We start from the raw sequence: 16,594 nt of genomic DNA on the forward strand, positions 1-16,594 counted from the left end.
CCTCGTCAATCGTACTGGACATCATCCGACTCTCATATCCTATAACAACTATACCACGGTGATGCCCACCTTAAAGCTGCTCATCGAGGCAGGATATGAGTTAAAGAACTGAGGTCTGTTCCAGAGTATCGTTACGACCTTGTGGATATCACCCGCCAATTGCTCACAAACCGCTTTATCGACATTTACCAATCCGATGATGTCTCCAGAGCACCAGAGCCTCTTCAGCAACTGCTCTTCGACCTCGATCGCGCGCTTCTCACGAATTCGCACTTCCTACTCGCCAAATGGATCGATTCGGCTAAGGCGTGGTCGCGTGGTAATGCGACGCTTTCCTCCTACCTAGAGTAAAATGCTCGCAATCAAATTACCCCCTGGGGTCTGACGGAACAGATCAACGATTACGCGTCTAACCAATGGGGGGGGGGGACTTGTTAGTGGATACTATGCTCGACGCTGGGAAGCATTTGTGCGATACCTCGTCGAGACAAAGAAAAATGGCACGACGTACAATGCTACCATGGTTTCAGATATTATGCTTGAGATCGGAGAGCAGTGGGATAAGCAATTATGGGGTTCTGAGCAAGTTGATTTAGGTTCTATGGAAAACGGTTGGGAAGTCGTGCAACAATTAGTAACAAAACACTGCTAGCTTTCTGAAACGGACGTTCATCGCAGAAACTGGCATAATCTCGTAATAATCTTCGACTGGACTGAAATATCTTGTACTCGGTCCTCTGAGGACCTATCCTAGGATATCCCAGTTGAATCGACTGCAACATACGGAACTGGGGCCTCAACCCAGGAGTCACCTTTCAGACGAATGGCAGTCCCATAGATCTCCACGTAGTTAATATTTGGAAAATCAGCCAAAATAAGTGGTAGGGTACTCTGTTGCAAATGATCCGATGAAGGTTGCCACGGGGGTACGAACCGAATTCCACCGGGATAGCATGGAGCATGAGATTGTACAATCAGCTTCTCCATGTTTTCACTAAAGCCGACACGGAAACAAAGAGGGGGGCTCTTCTGGAGAAGCGGGAATGAGTTGCACATAGGAATGGGATTTAAAATACTCCATACCACGTGGGACTGAAGATAATCCCTTATGTTAGGATCAACAACTAGCGTGAGGGAACGCAATTTTTGAATAATCTCCGATAAATTGCTTTGAAGATAGTGTTCGAAGTCAGGAAGTCTCATGTGATCGTAGAACGATAGCTTGAGCTCCGCCACGGATTGTCGTATCTTTCGTAGAGTGGCTCTTAGGACGAATTCATGTGCTGGACTAGAGTATTTTATTTGGCTAAGATGGAGTTGTTCTAGAATGTAATCTTGAGGCCAGTCGAGGAGCACGGCGAACGGGAGGTCTGTCTTCAAGGAACGCAGATGGCCCAAGTTAAATACCCTAGCGGCGACATAGGCGTGGGCACCGCCTTCGTAAAACTCGATAGACGGTACTCTGAGGTTCATTGGGTGGTTGGTATGAATCCCATCTTCTAGTTGAGCGGTTTCTGTGAACTGGCACTTGTCAAAAGCCAACTCCCCCAGCGCCCTCAACGCCATTACTGCACGCCAGTGGTTATTGGTTATGAAGCATCTGGTGAACGTAAGTCGGCGGAGGTTGGTCATATGACTGAGGCTGGAAGTGAAACGTTTCGCAAACATGTTGACCGCCCACGACCCCTCGGACTCTAATTGCCAATCGCGGAAGTTGCACTCTCTAGTACACTCGGCGCCCCATAGTGCGAGATCCTCACCAGCAGCCATACGGCTGCACCACGAAATGTTTCGTGAGAAGGGAAGATTATCGTGCCTGTAGTAAACAAGGCCGACAAAATCGACGTGTTCGAAAATGCGGGGAAGTGCGATGTGGCAGAAGAGTTTGCAGGAGCCAGAAACCCTGGTAAGAGTCTTCGTTTGCTCTACAGAGAGCTTCTCGCCAGACGGCGCAAGGTGCTCGAAAATTTCTAGGTAAATTTCGGTTGGGATCGTTGGAAGGTTGCGGTCACCAACACGGCGTTCCGGAACTGAATGACCTTGTCAAGAACCTTCCACGGACTACTGGAATATCAACTCACTCGTCCATCGGAACATATTATAAAACTGAACGTTGGGGTGTCACAGTAGAGAGGGAAGGATTATATCCGTCAAGTCAAGTTGGTCCGGCCGTGTCGTGTCGCTTTACATACTCCGCCCGTGTTTGGAGGGGTCACCATGCGGGAACTGCGGGTAAGGGCCCAGTGGCATCCCTTCCAAACCAAGCCTAAAACTTGCCAAGGGCGTAAAAATGTAGTGACGAATCATTCGAGCATACTCAGAGAATTCTCTCACGACTTCACGTTCCATGCATAAAAATAAGAACATGCCAACTAATCGCAGCCTAGTGCCACCGATGTTGGTGCCTTGTTTTTGCAATTTTTGTGTAAGCTTTCTGAACGAAGGTGATTGCTCATATGATCGCTGCAATTTTTCGCTGGTGGCGGGTTTTGGACTTGGTGCAGAAGGAATGCCACCGGATCTTTGCCTGCAATAAGGGTGAATCGCAGTTCCGAGCCTCTTTCTTTATGTCCGGCCATCTCAATACTTCATGTCGACAATGCAAGTCGATTAGTGAGGGTTGCCCGCAACTTGCAGGTACATAGTGTATGATCACTACACCTACAGGATGTTTGCAGGCCTGAACTTGATAGCGTCCAGGAATGTACATCCGCCTGCATCGCCGAAAAAGAATTCCGACGAAACAGGCTTTCTAGAGCTCTGTCCTATCCGCATCTCCTAGTGTCGACTGAGCAAATCAGTTAGTGACAGTAGTTCGGTACATGGCCATCATGGATCACACTCCGGCCCTCTCGATGAGTTGCCCCAGGCTATCGCGATCTAATATACGGGAGCGGATGGTCAGACATCGAACATGTTGAAGGGATTGCATGATAGGGAATCCAACTGAGTCTTTCAAGGTGTGCCCGACTTCCCCGCAGCTGATTTGGGTTCTGAAATCTGAAGCACGTCGTTGTAAGGTTGAGTTCAAGGCGCTCTAGCGACGATGGCTATGTTATGCGAAGAATTCGTGCGCATCAGAGTACGTAGTGTGCCATGAGTGGTACTGACAAGAAGCTAGTCCTCATCCCATTCTTCGCTATCCATCAAACCACGGGAATGAATGCTACATACATAGCCTTCAGACACATCTGAGCCCCACGAATGGGAGCTGCAGAGGTTCACTGGTTATACTTGCCGATTTCTCTTCTGACCCCGCGATACTGGGCAGTCAACTAATCAATTTCAAGGCACTCATGACTAGTTGCAGCATATACCGTACACATCGTATCTGGGCTTAGTTTTACAAGCCAAGGGCGATAAATTATTCCTAGCAAGCACCGAGCACCTATCACGAATCTACAGCTTGATGACGACCCTTCCGGCCACGTCACCTCGCTGAAGGTCTGTGAGGATGCTGAACAGGGCGTAAGTATCAAGAACGAATTGAGGGAAGGGACATCGCATACCTGTCGAGATCTTCTAGGGGTCTGACAGAGTATTGACACTTCACCTTTCCTTGCACGGCGTAGTCAATGGCTTCGATGGTATCTTGCGGGGATCTGCCGTAACATGAGAGTTGTAGGATTAGTGACGTGGAATCCAGCAAGACCTCTGCATCTTACCCTAAGGCAGACCCAAAAATCTTAAGTTGCTGTAGACGTGTCAGTCCTGGGCCACTATCACACAACAAGCTATGTACCTTTCCGATGAGTACCCCAAACGGGATATCGAAGGTTCCAGGCGGTACCCCGACGCCCACGAGGATACCACCGGGCCGGAGGTAGAAGGAGGCTTGTGTGAAGGATACTGCCTGATAAAATATTCAAAAAGGACGATCGACAACGGAAAGCAGACATACGGATGCAGCGGTTATTAACGCCGCGTGAGGCCCCTTCCCATCAGTTGCTGCTATAACATCATCCACAAGGTTGGAGCCACTCTCCCTAAAGTCAAACCATTTCTCAGCACCAAGCGAAAGACATAAGTCTCGCTTCTCTTCTCCACTATCTGCCTACAGGTCAGGGGCTTCGGGTAGAAAGTGGATGGTAAATCCACTGACCAATGGCAATCACGCGGAAGCCCATGTGCTTTGCATATTGAACAGCTGAATGATATTAACATCACTTCGAGCTTCAAGAATCGGATGAGCATGCCTAAATGTCCCAATCCTCCCCCGGCCCCGGGTATAGCAATCCAGTCGCCTGGTTGATGATCGATGAGTTTCAGGCCTCTATAGACTGTAACACCCTAATCTCGTTCACACGACCGTGAAAAGGACGTGATAACAAAGGTTAGGGACTTACTGCACACAAGAAGGGCGTCACAGCTGCGCTATGGACGGAATCGGGAATTGGGGTAACATAGTCCGCCCACGCGACCTTGAGTAAGAGGGTTTCACGCCACGCTGAGATACATCAAAGGCGCAGCATCACTTACAGCATATTCAGCAAATGAACCGTCTACGGTAAACCCGTGCATGGAAGCGGAGGCACATCCTAATATGGTGGCGTAAAGTCTTATGAAGCACTCGGTGAACTAATCGACTTACGGACTTCAAAACCCCTACAACAATACTCGCACTTCAAACATGCCCGCGCCAAGAATTTCAAACCAACCCTATCGCCAACGTTGACGGGACTGCTAGTAGTTCCATCGCCAATGGCAACGACCCTGCCGACACCCTCGTGGCCGCCGATCCGGGGTAGAGTAGGCTTCAATGAGAAATCGCCATCGCGTGCGTGGACGTCTGTATGACAGACACCTGCGTATTCAATTTTGACAAGACATTCATTGGGAGAGAGGGTGGTAGGATCCGGGACTGGGTAATCGGTGAGGACCTTTGCTGGCTCTCCGAACCTTTGGAACTGAGCAACACGTTGAGTGCTTGGGAGGGACATGTGCAAGGGGGTGTAAGTGTAACAGACACGGGAGGCGCTCAAACAGCGATGGAAATGAGCTAGATCACTGACTGACTCATTTTGCTTCCGCAGATCGGCCAACAAGGCCTCCGGAACTACATTTACCCGTACGGCACTGCTCCGGAGATCAAAGTATACACCACTGCTACGACTAGCCATGCGTGGACCTCTCCAAGTCGATCACTCTACAAGCTGAGTGTCGCCTTACACTCGTAGGGTCAGGAGAGGAACTTGAGACCATTGGCAGGCAAAATTGGTAAATCTTCACAGCCCCCGTTTGCGCAACCCAGATGCGTCCCGAGGGCAGTTTTCATTGTCGTGATTTAAGAGGTGTAGTGTCCCAGAGACTTTCTCTATAATCCGCTGGCACGAACTCCTCGGATAACATGACCATCATTGCTGTGTGTGCATCGACGCCTGGCGTGACCGAGTGTGGGAGTGGCGATCGTACATTCCTGGATGTCATCAAGTCCAAGCGTGGACTCCAATAGGGCTACGACGGCAGGCTGACCTCACCATTAGTAGGTTCATAATCACTTGAATGGAAAGTTCTGCGTGTTTCCTGTGGAAGACGTCTGACGCTGCGTTGGTGACCGCAGCTTTCCGGCTATCCCAGCCGAAATTTATCTAGAAATTCTCGAGCACCTTGCGCCCGCTGGCGAGAAGCTTTCTCCAAAGAAGATGAAGATTTTAGAAGTGTTTCCGGCGGGTGCGAGCTCTTCTGCCACATCGGCCTCGCCCGCATTTACGAACGCACATCAGTATTGTTGCTGAGGTGCTCGACTTGGGTCGTCTGCGTTCCCTGAAAACAGACATGGATTTCGCCCGAACTCTTCAGCTGGCCTCGGGAGTACATTCTAGAGCAACCCCATGTTGGCGGAATAGATCACTCTAGTTGAAGTCATCAAGCCACCCTAAAGCCCATTTTGCGGCGGGTGTGTGTGGTGGAGCTGGAGCTGTCTTTCTTGGAACGTATTTCTCTTCCCGAGTTCGTAAGCCACTTCCAGGGCGGTTTACTGGAGAACATTCAAAATTTGCGTTCACTCGCATCGGTTGCCGCTAGAGATTTTGCTGGACCCTGCGAGCTATGTAGTGTAATCTTATTCCTACGTATAACTGATCTTCCAGCATGCGTGCCCAGATGACTTCCCTCGTCTGTCGTTATGTTGGTTCCGGTGAAACCAGAGAGGTCGGATGTACGATAGCAATGTAGACATTTTTTCAGTTTGGTCGCGAAGAAACAGCCAGGATCGTCTCGTGTAGTGGCGACAGCGAAGTGTAGCACTTGCGACGACACTACACGAGGAGCTTTACTGTAGATACTTCGAAATTCCAAGACACCAAGGTCTGTATTTGAGGTAGGTAGGAAATGCGTCCTCGTACGTTAAGATACATGACCCTTTTTGTAGTAGAGAGAACAGGCGCGCAATATCAGTAAGAAAGGGTGTGGGTAAGAACTAGATCAATCATAAATGAGATACGTAGAAGAAACGTCAGAAGAATATTGAACAAGTGACGTGCGGCCGACAGCGTCGGTCCGAACTTTACATTTCGCGCTCCCACAGTCGCCCTTCGATGATGTACAAGACATCCGATCAACTGTTTCAATAGTTTGTCCAAAGAGATTACCTACGTGGAGATCTACGGGACTGCATTACGTCTGAGAGGTGGATCCGGGTTAAGGTCCAAGTGGTTAAGGTCCGAACTGCGCGGTTAAGGTAGGAAATCATTCGCTTTAATCGTCATACTCGAGGTTATAAGTACAGTCAATCAAACTGGATTATTCTAGGTTAAGTCCTCAGAGGGTTCAACGAGACTGATCGACGGTGATTTCAGACCACGCGACCAACCATGGGTGTCTTGATATCGATTATATTGTTTTCTTGTAAACTGCCAAACACCCGTAGGGGATCAGAAGAGGAACGTGAAACCAGATCGGCAAGTGAAATCGGTAAATCTTTGCACGGAATTTGGATGTGTCTCGAGCTTAGCTTTCATTGACGTGACTTGATCGACAGCGACGAACGAAACGGGGAGTGGCTTCTCGCCGCAGTGTCCTTCAAGAGACTCTCCCTATACTCCACAGGCACGATCTCTTCAAACAGCATGACCATCGTTTCCGTGCGTGGATCGACGCCCGGTCCGACCGAGGTCTCGTTGACTGGAAGCGCCTTGAACTCGATCTTATGATGTCACGCTTCAGAATTACTCCAAAGCAGTCATGAAGCGGCTAGACTCACCAAGGCCCAGTTCGACTCTCTGTCAATCTTTTCTCCGTGTCCAATGGATGACCATCCGCCTCCGTATATCAGATCGCAAAATACGCCCAAAAACGCTTCCTCGATCACTACCTCAGATCCCACGACCGGTTCCGAGTCCAATTCAATCTGAGGTTGTTGTACGTGCTGGGTCTTCCTTAACTTTCTAGCGATACTGGCACTGCGAGTGAACGATGAAATTCCTTTGTGAATCACTGGGCTGCTTGGGTGAAGTGATATATCAAGGAAGTCGCCGGGTCGCGAAAATCCGATAGCTGCAAAGTCATTCCAGTTCATCGTTCGACGCTTCTCGGGAGGTATCTACAGACAAAACTCCAATTTAAGCGATCATCAGACATATTGGAAACCAGGACCTACCATTCTAAGATTCTCATTCGGGTTCAACTGAAGTTCTTCGCCGTTGACGGCAGAGGAGCCAAAGCCCGCCTTCTCAAACTCCACCCATTTCTTCTCTGTCAAGGACTTAAAGCGTTGAGAGCCTGTATAATATCCAAGGCCTAACGCCAGCCTGAGTGGATCGTCTACATCAACTCCAGGACTCCAAGAAGTAGCGGTCGTAGGCACGTCCGACACTTGACCAGTGTAAGGGCGGAAATCGTAAGGTAAATTCATTCTCTTCATGTAGCCCTCGGAGAATGACGGTTGTAGTTGAAGGGCAGACGGAGCGATACGTTCCCACTCCTTCGACGCTGCAACGCCGCTATGTTTTGTGGCTCGACCTCTAGGACTTGGTGCCCAGCTTGCAGCCGTGTTGACGAGGTCAGGAGAGTACTTCGTAACGTTTCGGCGTACACGGACAACGCGTATTGTGCGTGCTCCACGACGGACTTGGAACCATCCTTGCGTGTCCTTGTCATATAGAACAGGCAGCATCGAAGGGTATCCCCTGATCCACTCCTTGAGGCGAGCAGGGGCCCTAAGAGGGGTAGTATTGCTGCGGGGAACACGAGTGCCGACACCGGGTAGTGGAAGTGGAATTCGTGGGGCGTCCTGCCAGCGGATGTACGCCAGCAAGATATGTTCCATGGCGATGACTGCGTACAGATATTGGACATATGTGTGGTGGAATGGAAGACCGGGCGGTCCGAGACCAAATAGCAATGGCCCAAAGGACGACGACAGCGTTGACGGCGTATGACCAGACGCAGAACCGTGAGCGACGAAACGGGTAAGGAGGTCGAGCAACGTCAACAGAATTGATCGGAGAGCATGCGGTGATTGTGGCAGAAATGTTGAGAAGTGTGTGTGCGGGTAACTGAGAGCTGGGATGCGAGACCGTGAATGAATTACATGAGTTGTCAATGCCTCGTGCGTACGTATGATTTGGGAAAAACATACCTGCTTCTGAATCACGGAACTCCGTGTAGTGTTCCCAAGAAATGAGACCCCGCATCGCCTGTCCTCCAGTGACTCTCACGACCCGTGCAAGACCCCACCGTAGGCACATGCCAAGTTCATGTGCGCCTGCAAGGTGTGCCTCCTGACGCCAGCGATACTCTGCTTCGTTGGAGGATGGATCTGCGCAAGTATCAAGGAACGCGGAGATCAGCTGGTTGATGGCAGAGGAGGAGATATCAAGAGCAAGAGCAGAAAATATGAAGGGAGTGGTGAGGTACCGGGTGGCAAGTTCATCCGAAACGACCTCCACGAGCCTTTCCAGTTCGTTGATGCCAAGGACGACGTGGCACTCGAAGGAGAGGTATCCGTACTCGTATCGGGGGGCGTCGTGGGTTCCCCTGCGATGGTGGTCAAGGTTGAGAGGCAGAAACCCGCCGTCAGGGACTTGGGCGATGGTATTTGGGACGCGGACCTCACTCTTGGCACGTTTGGACGAGGATACAAGGCGTCGTCGCAGTTTCGCCCCCTGGGTCCTCGTTTGGTCACTGCTCGGGGCACTCCTCTTTGTATGGGCTAAATCATCGTCGGCGCCAGTCGTGGTATGAAGGCTGTCACTTGTTGCGCGGGATATCCTGGCTAAAATTGATTTCGTCTTAACACGAGAAAATAGACTCGACATGACGCAGGAATGGAAACGAGTACGTCAACGCTTGTGTGCTAATAACGCAAGTCGGAGCGCAAAGGACTTGACAAGCTAGAGTCTCGATTGCCAGCAGACGCAGAGTCGGACGACGTCACAGTGTCGTCAACTGGTGCGGTAGCGATAGGTCAACCGCAAAGTGCCCAGACTGGGCCGCACACGCCTGTCGTGGCACCCATGAGTACGATTGCAACTTCGCTTCCGAAAGCAGTCAAACTACATACTCCGATCGTACTTACGGAAAAACCTTTGGAAAGTTGGTGTCGGGGTTACGAGCCACGTATGGAGGTGTAAGAGACGTGAAGATTATCAGGTGATAGGCGGAGGGGGACTTTTCGTCTTTGGTTCCGCAGCCTGTATCTATCCTGCTACTTTATAGATGAAGCGAATTTCACGATAAGAGGGAGTGATCTCATCGACCGCTGTCTCACTGCTGGACCGCACGCGGTGCGCTGAGCCGCCTCGTCGCTGCACGGTCCGCCCGGGTGGTGAATGGATGATAGAATATTGTCGACATTGTACTGCTGTCATCCCACAACTCTTTTACCTAACTGGTAGTGGCCGGTAGCCACGTCGGAGGAGCGGAAACTGTTCTCCAAATCTCCTCAGCAAAAAGTTGTTATTCTAATGCTCGGTCGAACGCAGCGGCAGAGTCTGTGTTCCCGGACAATGTTCACGTGACTTGCAAAGTACTCTCGCGGTGGGCTGTGTGCATTACAGTAATATGCGTGGATCCCCGTCAAAAGCTGAGTGGGCAGGCAGCGCTTGGTGGTGTCAACACCTTCCATATGGCATATCCGCAGCGTATATAAATTGATGGCTAGGTTCAATTGCCGGTAATGTTGGTCACATTTTTCGCCCTGTCCTTCGCTCTAGGGAGCTTTGCTGTCGCGCCTTCCAACAGTTCAGGATGTCTATGCACTTACGGGCATCCTTGTTGGCCAACCGTAGACCAGTTCGCTGAACTCGAATCCCAGGTGTCTCAACCTCTCATCTACCCCGCTCCCACTGCTTCCGCGTGCTATCCAGCCAATGACCCATCTGGGAACTGTACTCAGGTAATGCAACGCTGGACAGACGGGAACTGGCGTTCTTCGATACCTGGTTCGATGGACGAACCAAATTTCGAGTCATTCATATTTAAGAATGGTACAATCAGTGCATGTTACCTCAACACATCCCTTGGTACACCTTGCGAACAAGGCAGCGTACCTGTGATTGGCGTAGACGCTCGCACTCAACAAGATATCCAGGTTTCCATAAACTTTGCACTGCGTTACAATTTGAAATTGGTCGTGAAGAATACAGGGTGAGTGGTAGGTTCCTCACGCGCCAATGACTTGATCTTAGTATTGGTGGGTCATCAGACACGATTACCTCGGGCGCAGTACGGGCCGCGGTGCCTTTGTTGTATGGACACACAAAATGAAGAACATCACGTATGATGCGGAGTTTGCGCCCGAGGGAGCACCTGCCAACGAAACATACCAGGGTAAGTCTTCGTGTTCTTCTTGCGTTGGAGTCGGAGCTTGACTATCGACTGATGGGTGCTGTGGCATCCACAGCCATGACAGTTGGCTCTGGGGTACAGTGGCACGAGGCTTATGATGTAGCCAATCAGAATGGACGCATGATGGTCGGTGCCCAAGATATCGATGGATCTGTCGGGGCTGGCGGTGGCTGGCTTCAAGGTGGAGGGCACAGCTCTCTTTCGCCCTCGTACGGCCTCAGTAGGTAACAAGCGCGAATTTATACTAATTTCCTGCTCATTTCACGATGCTAAGGCGTTGATAATGTGGTTCAGATTACAGTGGTCACATCCACTGGTGCCCACCTCACCGTCAACAACTATCAGTATCCCGACCTCTTCTGGGCGCTCCGTGGTGGTGGCGGTGGTACCTATGGCATCGTCACGTCTGTCACCTACCGTACGTACCAGCAGCTTTCGGCTGTGTTGTACTTCATGCAGGCCAACGTCACCAATGCAACTGTGATGAAAGAGCTCATTGGAGGGATGCTACGCCTCCAACCCAATCTGACGGACGACGGCTGGTCAGGATATGGCTTCTTGGAAAACACCACCTTGACGTTTATCGGTATGAATCCTGGCATGTCCACCACGGCAGCCAACGCAAGTACGCAACCCCTGACCGATTACTTGCTCAGTTTGGAGTCCAACGGTACCTCGTTAGAGGTAGAGATCAATCCGTTCGACACATGGTACGCGTGGTACACCTGGTTCAAGCAGTTCTTCAGCACGGGAGGTGAGGATGGTGCCAATATGATGATTACCTCCCGCCTTCTCTCTCGTGATACGCTCGTGAATCAATATGCCGATGTCGCAGGGATCCTTTATGACTGCCAGGCCGGAATCAAGTACGTCTAAGTTCTCTCACATGCTCGCTTGCACGTATTACAATGGACATCTGATGCCGTCGTTCCTCCCTCATCATAGCACGGTTTCCGGAGGAAAAGTTGCCCAGATCAATCCCGATTCGGCAGGTCTTAATCCGGCATGGAGAGATGCCGTCGTCGAAACCGTGTGCGGTGTATCCTGGGCTGAAGGTACCACTGCCGAGGAAATCACAGGGAAAATCGACCAACTTAAGGTATGGATCAAGGATATGTATGCCCTCACACCTCAAGCTGGTGCCTATTTCAATGAGGTGAGCAAGTGCAAGTCTCGTGGCGATGAGTTTGGCAACTGACATGTTAAACAAGGCGTCGTTGTTGGAGATCGATTGGCAGTACACATTTTTCGGTTCACACTATGGCAAGCTGAAAGAGATCAAGGATAAGTATGATCCGTACCGTCTCTTCGTAGTTGCAGAGGGTGTTGGTTCAGATCAATGGAACGAAGAGCTGACTTGCCGGTGGTAGAGGTGGGCGGTTAAGTAAGAAACATAACATGGATGATCATAGCACTACCTTTTGTTCCTCGCTGTCAATCAAATCACGACAATGAAAGCTAGCCTCAAGAAAACTGAGTTTCGAATTCCTCTTCTGGCCCTACAATGCTGGGCAGTCCACTAATTAATTCTAAAGCACCCCAAAAGTACCCATGGCTAGGTGCATATATATCTCGGTACTCTGCCAAGGATCTACCCTAGATATTCCGGTATGGCGGTATGATTTGGACCTAGGACCCTAACCCAGGAGTGTCTTCCAGATGTAACGCAGTCCCACGAATCCGTCAGACGAACTTAATGCGCATGGCCAACATCCACTGATAGTCAGTCGTGTGGATGGTTACATTGACGTGATGATAGATGACTTGCTCACGAAGGGAGCCGAGGAACCATGTACGTGGAAAGGTTGCTCGATGATAGCGTATTGGCCTCGAGCGAGTAGACCGAATGTTCACATCTCGTTCAGAGAGTATCGTATGACGGTGAGGTGCGATAACGCAGGTCTGCGACTGACCTGGAAGGGTTTATCATCTGCACACTGATGGGTTGGCAGCGTAGTTTAGGCCGTGAACAGGTTATGAAGCAGGCGGTGTCTCGCCCAATCGGATACAAGTTCTCCAGTTCGTGGTTTTGAGTCCGACGGTGCATAGACATATGCCCTGATGATCGTCACTAGGTTTGGGAGAGAAGTTCGGTTTCAACATAACCGAGGATGGTATTTCAAGGAGACTCTACGGAGCTCCGTTGTTTATTAGATAACAACTTGCGGTGCTTACAAGCTGCTCCGAAAACCTTCCATTACTCTCGACGCCTTAGCGCAATCAAATGTTGCCCCAGAAATGGATCAGCTGGAGGCTCGCATCGTCGTTGATGGTGAATACATGCAGTACATGATCTTCATTGTGTTACAGAGCCATCCAACCACTTTTGTTCAGCGACTTACGCGCCCCATATACCTCGTCAGTTAGCTGACCTCCGGGCTTTCCACACGGACGGGTCTCTTCCGCTCGATCCAGGTATAGATTATTTCCCGGTAAGCGGGTTAAGCGAGGAAGTGCGGGAATGGCTCCGGGGCGTCCGGCTTGAAACATTGGGGGCTGCGAAACGAAAGGAAGGCGTGACACCTGGGGCGCAGTTAACCTACTCAAACAGTAGCACCGGACGTGAGGAGCTACTCAGCGAGCTGCACAATCATCACGGAGCAGAAGTAGTACATCCCGCTGCAGTTGCCGCTCGTGCATGATCCTCGATGATAAGTCTGATCTGGTTTAGAAGTGGAATTCGTGGTATTGGACATACGTGTTGTGGAATGGAAGACCGGGCGGTCCAAAACCAGATAGGAATGGTCCAAAGGACGATGACAACGTTTAGAGGGTAGATGTGGTCCTCAGAGCCGTAGTCAGACCGATTCTACATGAACCGTGAGCAACGAAATGGGTGAGGAGGTCGAGCAACGTCAACAGAATTGATCGGAGAACATGCGGTGATTGTGGCAGAAACGTTTGAGAAGTAGGTGGGGGCTAGAATTGATTTCGTCCTGACACATACTCCAAATGTACTCACCCAGAAACCTTTGGAAAGCTGGTGTCGAGGTCACGAGCATTGCTAGAGGTGTAAGAGACGTGAAGATTATCAGGTGGTAAGCAGGGGCGGGGTGGGGAAGCACTTTTCGTCATTCGTATGAGCCTACATTGATCCTTTTACATGAAGACAATTTCACGATGGGCGGGAGTCCAAATGATCTCATCGACCGCCGTCCCATCACTGTACATGTGACGGTCCGCTCGGATGATGCATCGATAACTCGCATAGATCAGCGAGCGTCCACTGTCTTCCTAAAACTCTTTCGCTTAGTGGTAGCCGCGTTGGAGGGGCGGAAACCGTTCAAATTGTTATGTAGCGCTCGGCCGTCGCGCGGAGTCTGCGCTCCACCCCAGCTAGTTTTCATGGGACTTTCAAAGTCCTGCTACCTGGTGGGTTGTATGCAATGTTCATGGTCCCTTGTCAAAACTGGCATCACTGATCACTGATCGCAGTGCGCAGTAGTGCACCAAGCGGGCGGGCAGCGCTAGGTAGTTTCAAGCACTTCCCATTCCCATACAGCATGTCCACAATGTGTATAAATTGATGGTTTCGTTTGATTGCCAGTAATGTTGGTCATTCTTTTCACCCTATGCTTCTTTGCTCTAGGGAGCTTTGCTGGCGCGCCTTCCAACAGTTCAGGATGTCTCTGCACCTACGGACATCCTTGTTGGCCAACCCCAGATCAGTTTGCCGAACTCGAATCCCAGGTGTCCCAACCTCTCATCTACCCCGTTCCCACTGCATCCGCGTGCTACCCAGCCAATGATCCATCTGGGAACTGTACTCAGGTAATGCAACGCTGGACAGACGGGAACTGGCGTTCTTCGATACCTGGTTCGATGGCCGAACCAAATTTCGAGTCCTTTGTATTTAAGAATGGTACAATCAGTGCATGTTACCTCAACACATCTCTCGGTGTACCTTGCGAGCAAGGTAGTGTGCCCGTGATTGGCGTAGACGCTCGCACCCCACAAGACATCCAGGCTGCCGTAAACTTTGCACTGCGTTACAATTTGAAATTGGTCGTGAAGAGTACGGGGTGGGTGATAGGTTCCTCACGCCCCATCTCTTGATGACTTGAATATAGGGGCACTGGCGGATTATCAGACATGATTACCTCGGGCGCAGTACGGGCCGCGGTGCCTTTGTTGTATGGACACACAAAATGAAGAACATCACGTATGATGCGGAGTTTGCGCCTGAGGGAGCACCCGCCAACGAAACATACCAGGGTAAGTCTTCATGTTCCTCCGGCGGATTTCGCCTATCGACTAATGGGCGCTGTGGAATTCATAGCGATGACAGTTGGCTCTGGGGTACAGTGGCACGAGGCTTATGATGTAGCCAATCAGAATGGACGCATGATGGTCGGCGCCCAAGATCCCGATGGATCCATTGGAGCTGGTGGTGGCTGGTTCCAAGGTGGAGGGCATAGCTCTCTTTCGCCTTCATATGGCCTCGGTAGGTAACAAGTGCGAATTTATCCTGATTTCCTGCTCATCTCAGGATGTTACAGGTGTTGACAATGTGGTTCAACTCACAGTGGTCACGTCCACTGGTGCCCACCTCACCATCAACAACTATCAGTATCCCGACCTTTTCTGGGCGCTCCGTGGTGGTGGTGGCGGTACCTACGGCATCGTCACATCTGTCACCTACCGTACGTACCAGCAGCTTCCGGTCGTACTGTACTTCATGCAGGCCAACGTCACCAATACAACTGCGATGAAAGAGCTCATTGGAGGGATGCTACGCCTCCAACCCGATCTGACGGACGATGGCTGGTCAGGATATGGCTTCTTCGTAAACACCAGTGCGACTTTCATTGGTATGAATCCCGGCATATCCACCGCGGCAGCCAACGCAAGTACGCAACCCCTGACCGACTACTGGCTCAGTTTGGAGTCCAAGGGTATTTCGTTAGAGGTAGAGATCAGTCCGTTCGACACATGGTACGCGTGGCACAAGTGGTTCCAACAGCTCTTCAGTACAAGAGGTGAAGATGGTACCAATATGATGGTCACCTCCCGCCTTCTCTCTCGTGATATACTCGTCAATCAATACGCCGATGTCTCAGAGATCCTTTCCGACTGCCAGGGCGAAGTGAAGTACGTCCAAGTTTTCTCTCACATGCTTGTTTACACTCCTTGCACTGGATGTCTAATGCCTTTGTCGCACCCTCATTATAGCATGGTTGCCGGGGGAAAAGTCGCTCAGATCAGTCCCGACTCAGCAGGCCTTAACCCAGCGTGGAGAAACGCCATCGTCGAAACCGCCTGTGGCGTATTCTGGGCAGAAGGTGCCACCGCCGAAGAAATCTCAGGGCAAATCGACCAACTCAAGGTATGGATCAAGGATATGTATGTCCTCTCACCTCAATCTGGTGCCTATTTCAATGAGGTGAGCAAGTGCAAGCTTCGTAGCGACGGGTCTGGCAACTGACATGCAATACAAGGCATCGTTGTTCGAAATTGATTGGCAATATACATTTTTCGGTTCACACTATGGCAAGTTAAAAGAGATCAAGGATAAATATGATCCGTACCATCTCTTCGTAGTCGCAGAGGGTGTCGGTTCAGAAGAATGGAACGAAGAGCTGACTTGCCGGTGGTAGAGGAGGATGATAGCACCCCCTATTGTTCTTTCTTATCAATCAAATGACGACAATGAAAGCTATCCTCGAGAAAACTGGGTTTCTTGGTCTCTGCGAGTGGGTCTGAACACGTGTCATTCGACTGGTTTTCACACTGCTTTCTATTCTTGTTCCACGTGAAACAAGTACGATGGTGCGACTTTTCTAGGTTGGAAAGGGGGATCAGGTTC

At 50.6% G+C, this 16,594-nt stretch overlaps 5 protein-coding genes across 5 annotated transcripts; 2 read left to right on the plus strand and 3 right to left on the minus strand.

Annotated features, from left to right (window-relative positions):
- Window positions 1-570: 570 nt before the first annotated feature.
- Window positions 571-2,437, minus strand: F5J12DRAFT_817248 (uncharacterized protein). Its single transcript, XM_051745122.1, has 3 exons — window positions 2,082-2,437; window positions 1,084-2,030; window positions 571-1,029 (listed from the first exon to the last, which is right to left on the minus strand). Exons 1-3 carry the CDS (start codon window positions 2,095-2,097, stop codon window positions 751-753), a joined length of 1,242 nt encoding a protein of 413 aa, XP_051602341.1. The 5' UTR covers window positions 2,098-2,437; the 3' UTR covers window positions 571-750.
- Window positions 2,438-3,399: 962 nt separating this feature from the next.
- F5J12DRAFT_904551 (chaperonin 10-like protein) lies at window positions 3,400-4,940 on the minus strand (the record flags this gene model as incomplete). Its single annotated transcript, XM_051748541.1, has 10 exons — window positions 3,400-3,457; window positions 3,510-3,602; window positions 3,666-3,694; window positions 3,743-3,853; window positions 3,902-4,050; window positions 4,103-4,147; window positions 4,197-4,290; window positions 4,347-4,421; window positions 4,480-4,538; window positions 4,592-4,940. 10 exons carry the CDS (start codon window positions 4,938-4,940, stop codon window positions 3,400-3,402), a joined length of 1,062 nt encoding a protein of 353 aa, XP_051602342.1.
- Window positions 4,941-6,705: 1,765 nt separating this feature from the next.
- F5J12DRAFT_817273 (uncharacterized protein) lies at window positions 6,706-9,692 on the minus strand. The gene is made up of 5 exons (XM_051745123.1): window positions 9,503-9,692; window positions 8,579-9,441; window positions 7,598-8,502; window positions 7,202-7,540; window positions 6,706-7,144 (listed from the first exon to the last, which is right to left on the minus strand). Exons 2-5 carry the CDS (start codon window positions 9,255-9,257, stop codon window positions 6,956-6,958), a joined length of 2,112 nt encoding a protein of 703 aa, XP_051602343.1. The 5' UTR covers window positions 9,258-9,441; window positions 9,503-9,692; the 3' UTR covers window positions 6,706-6,955.
- A 425-nt stretch (window positions 9,693-10,117) lies between these two features.
- Window positions 10,118-12,166, plus strand: F5J12DRAFT_817286 (uncharacterized protein; the record flags this gene model as incomplete). The annotated part of the gene is made up of 6 exons (XM_051745124.1): window positions 10,118-10,587; window positions 10,646-10,770; window positions 10,844-11,008; window positions 11,063-11,654; window positions 11,734-11,944; window positions 12,000-12,166. The coding sequence occupies 6 exons, from the start codon at window positions 10,118-10,120 to the stop codon at window positions 12,156-12,158; spliced, it is 1,722 nt and encodes a 573-aa protein (XP_051602344.1). The 3' UTR covers window positions 12,159-12,166.
- A 1,785-nt stretch (window positions 12,167-13,951) lies between these two features.
- Window positions 13,952-16,386, plus strand: F5J12DRAFT_817299 (uncharacterized protein; the record flags this gene model as incomplete). The annotated part of the gene is given in 8 exon segments (XM_051745125.1): window positions 13,952-14,073; window positions 14,210-14,221; window positions 14,232-14,810; window positions 14,879-15,003; window positions 15,068-15,232; window positions 15,288-15,879; window positions 15,961-16,171; window positions 16,227-16,386. The coding sequence occupies 6 exon segments, from the start codon at window positions 14,338-14,340 to the stop codon at window positions 16,383-16,385; spliced, it is 1,725 nt and encodes a 574-aa protein (XP_051602345.1). The 5' UTR covers window positions 13,952-14,073; window positions 14,210-14,221; window positions 14,232-14,337.
- Window positions 16,387-16,594: the final 208 nt, after the last annotated feature.

The sequence above is a fragment of the Pisolithus orientalis genome (assembly GCF_024613125.1).
Source record: "Pisolithus orientalis strain OTSU chromosome Unknown F5J12scaffold_7, whole genome shotgun sequence".
Classification (NCBI taxonomy): Eukaryota; Fungi; Basidiomycota; class Agaricomycetes; order Boletales; family Pisolithaceae; genus Pisolithus; species Pisolithus orientalis.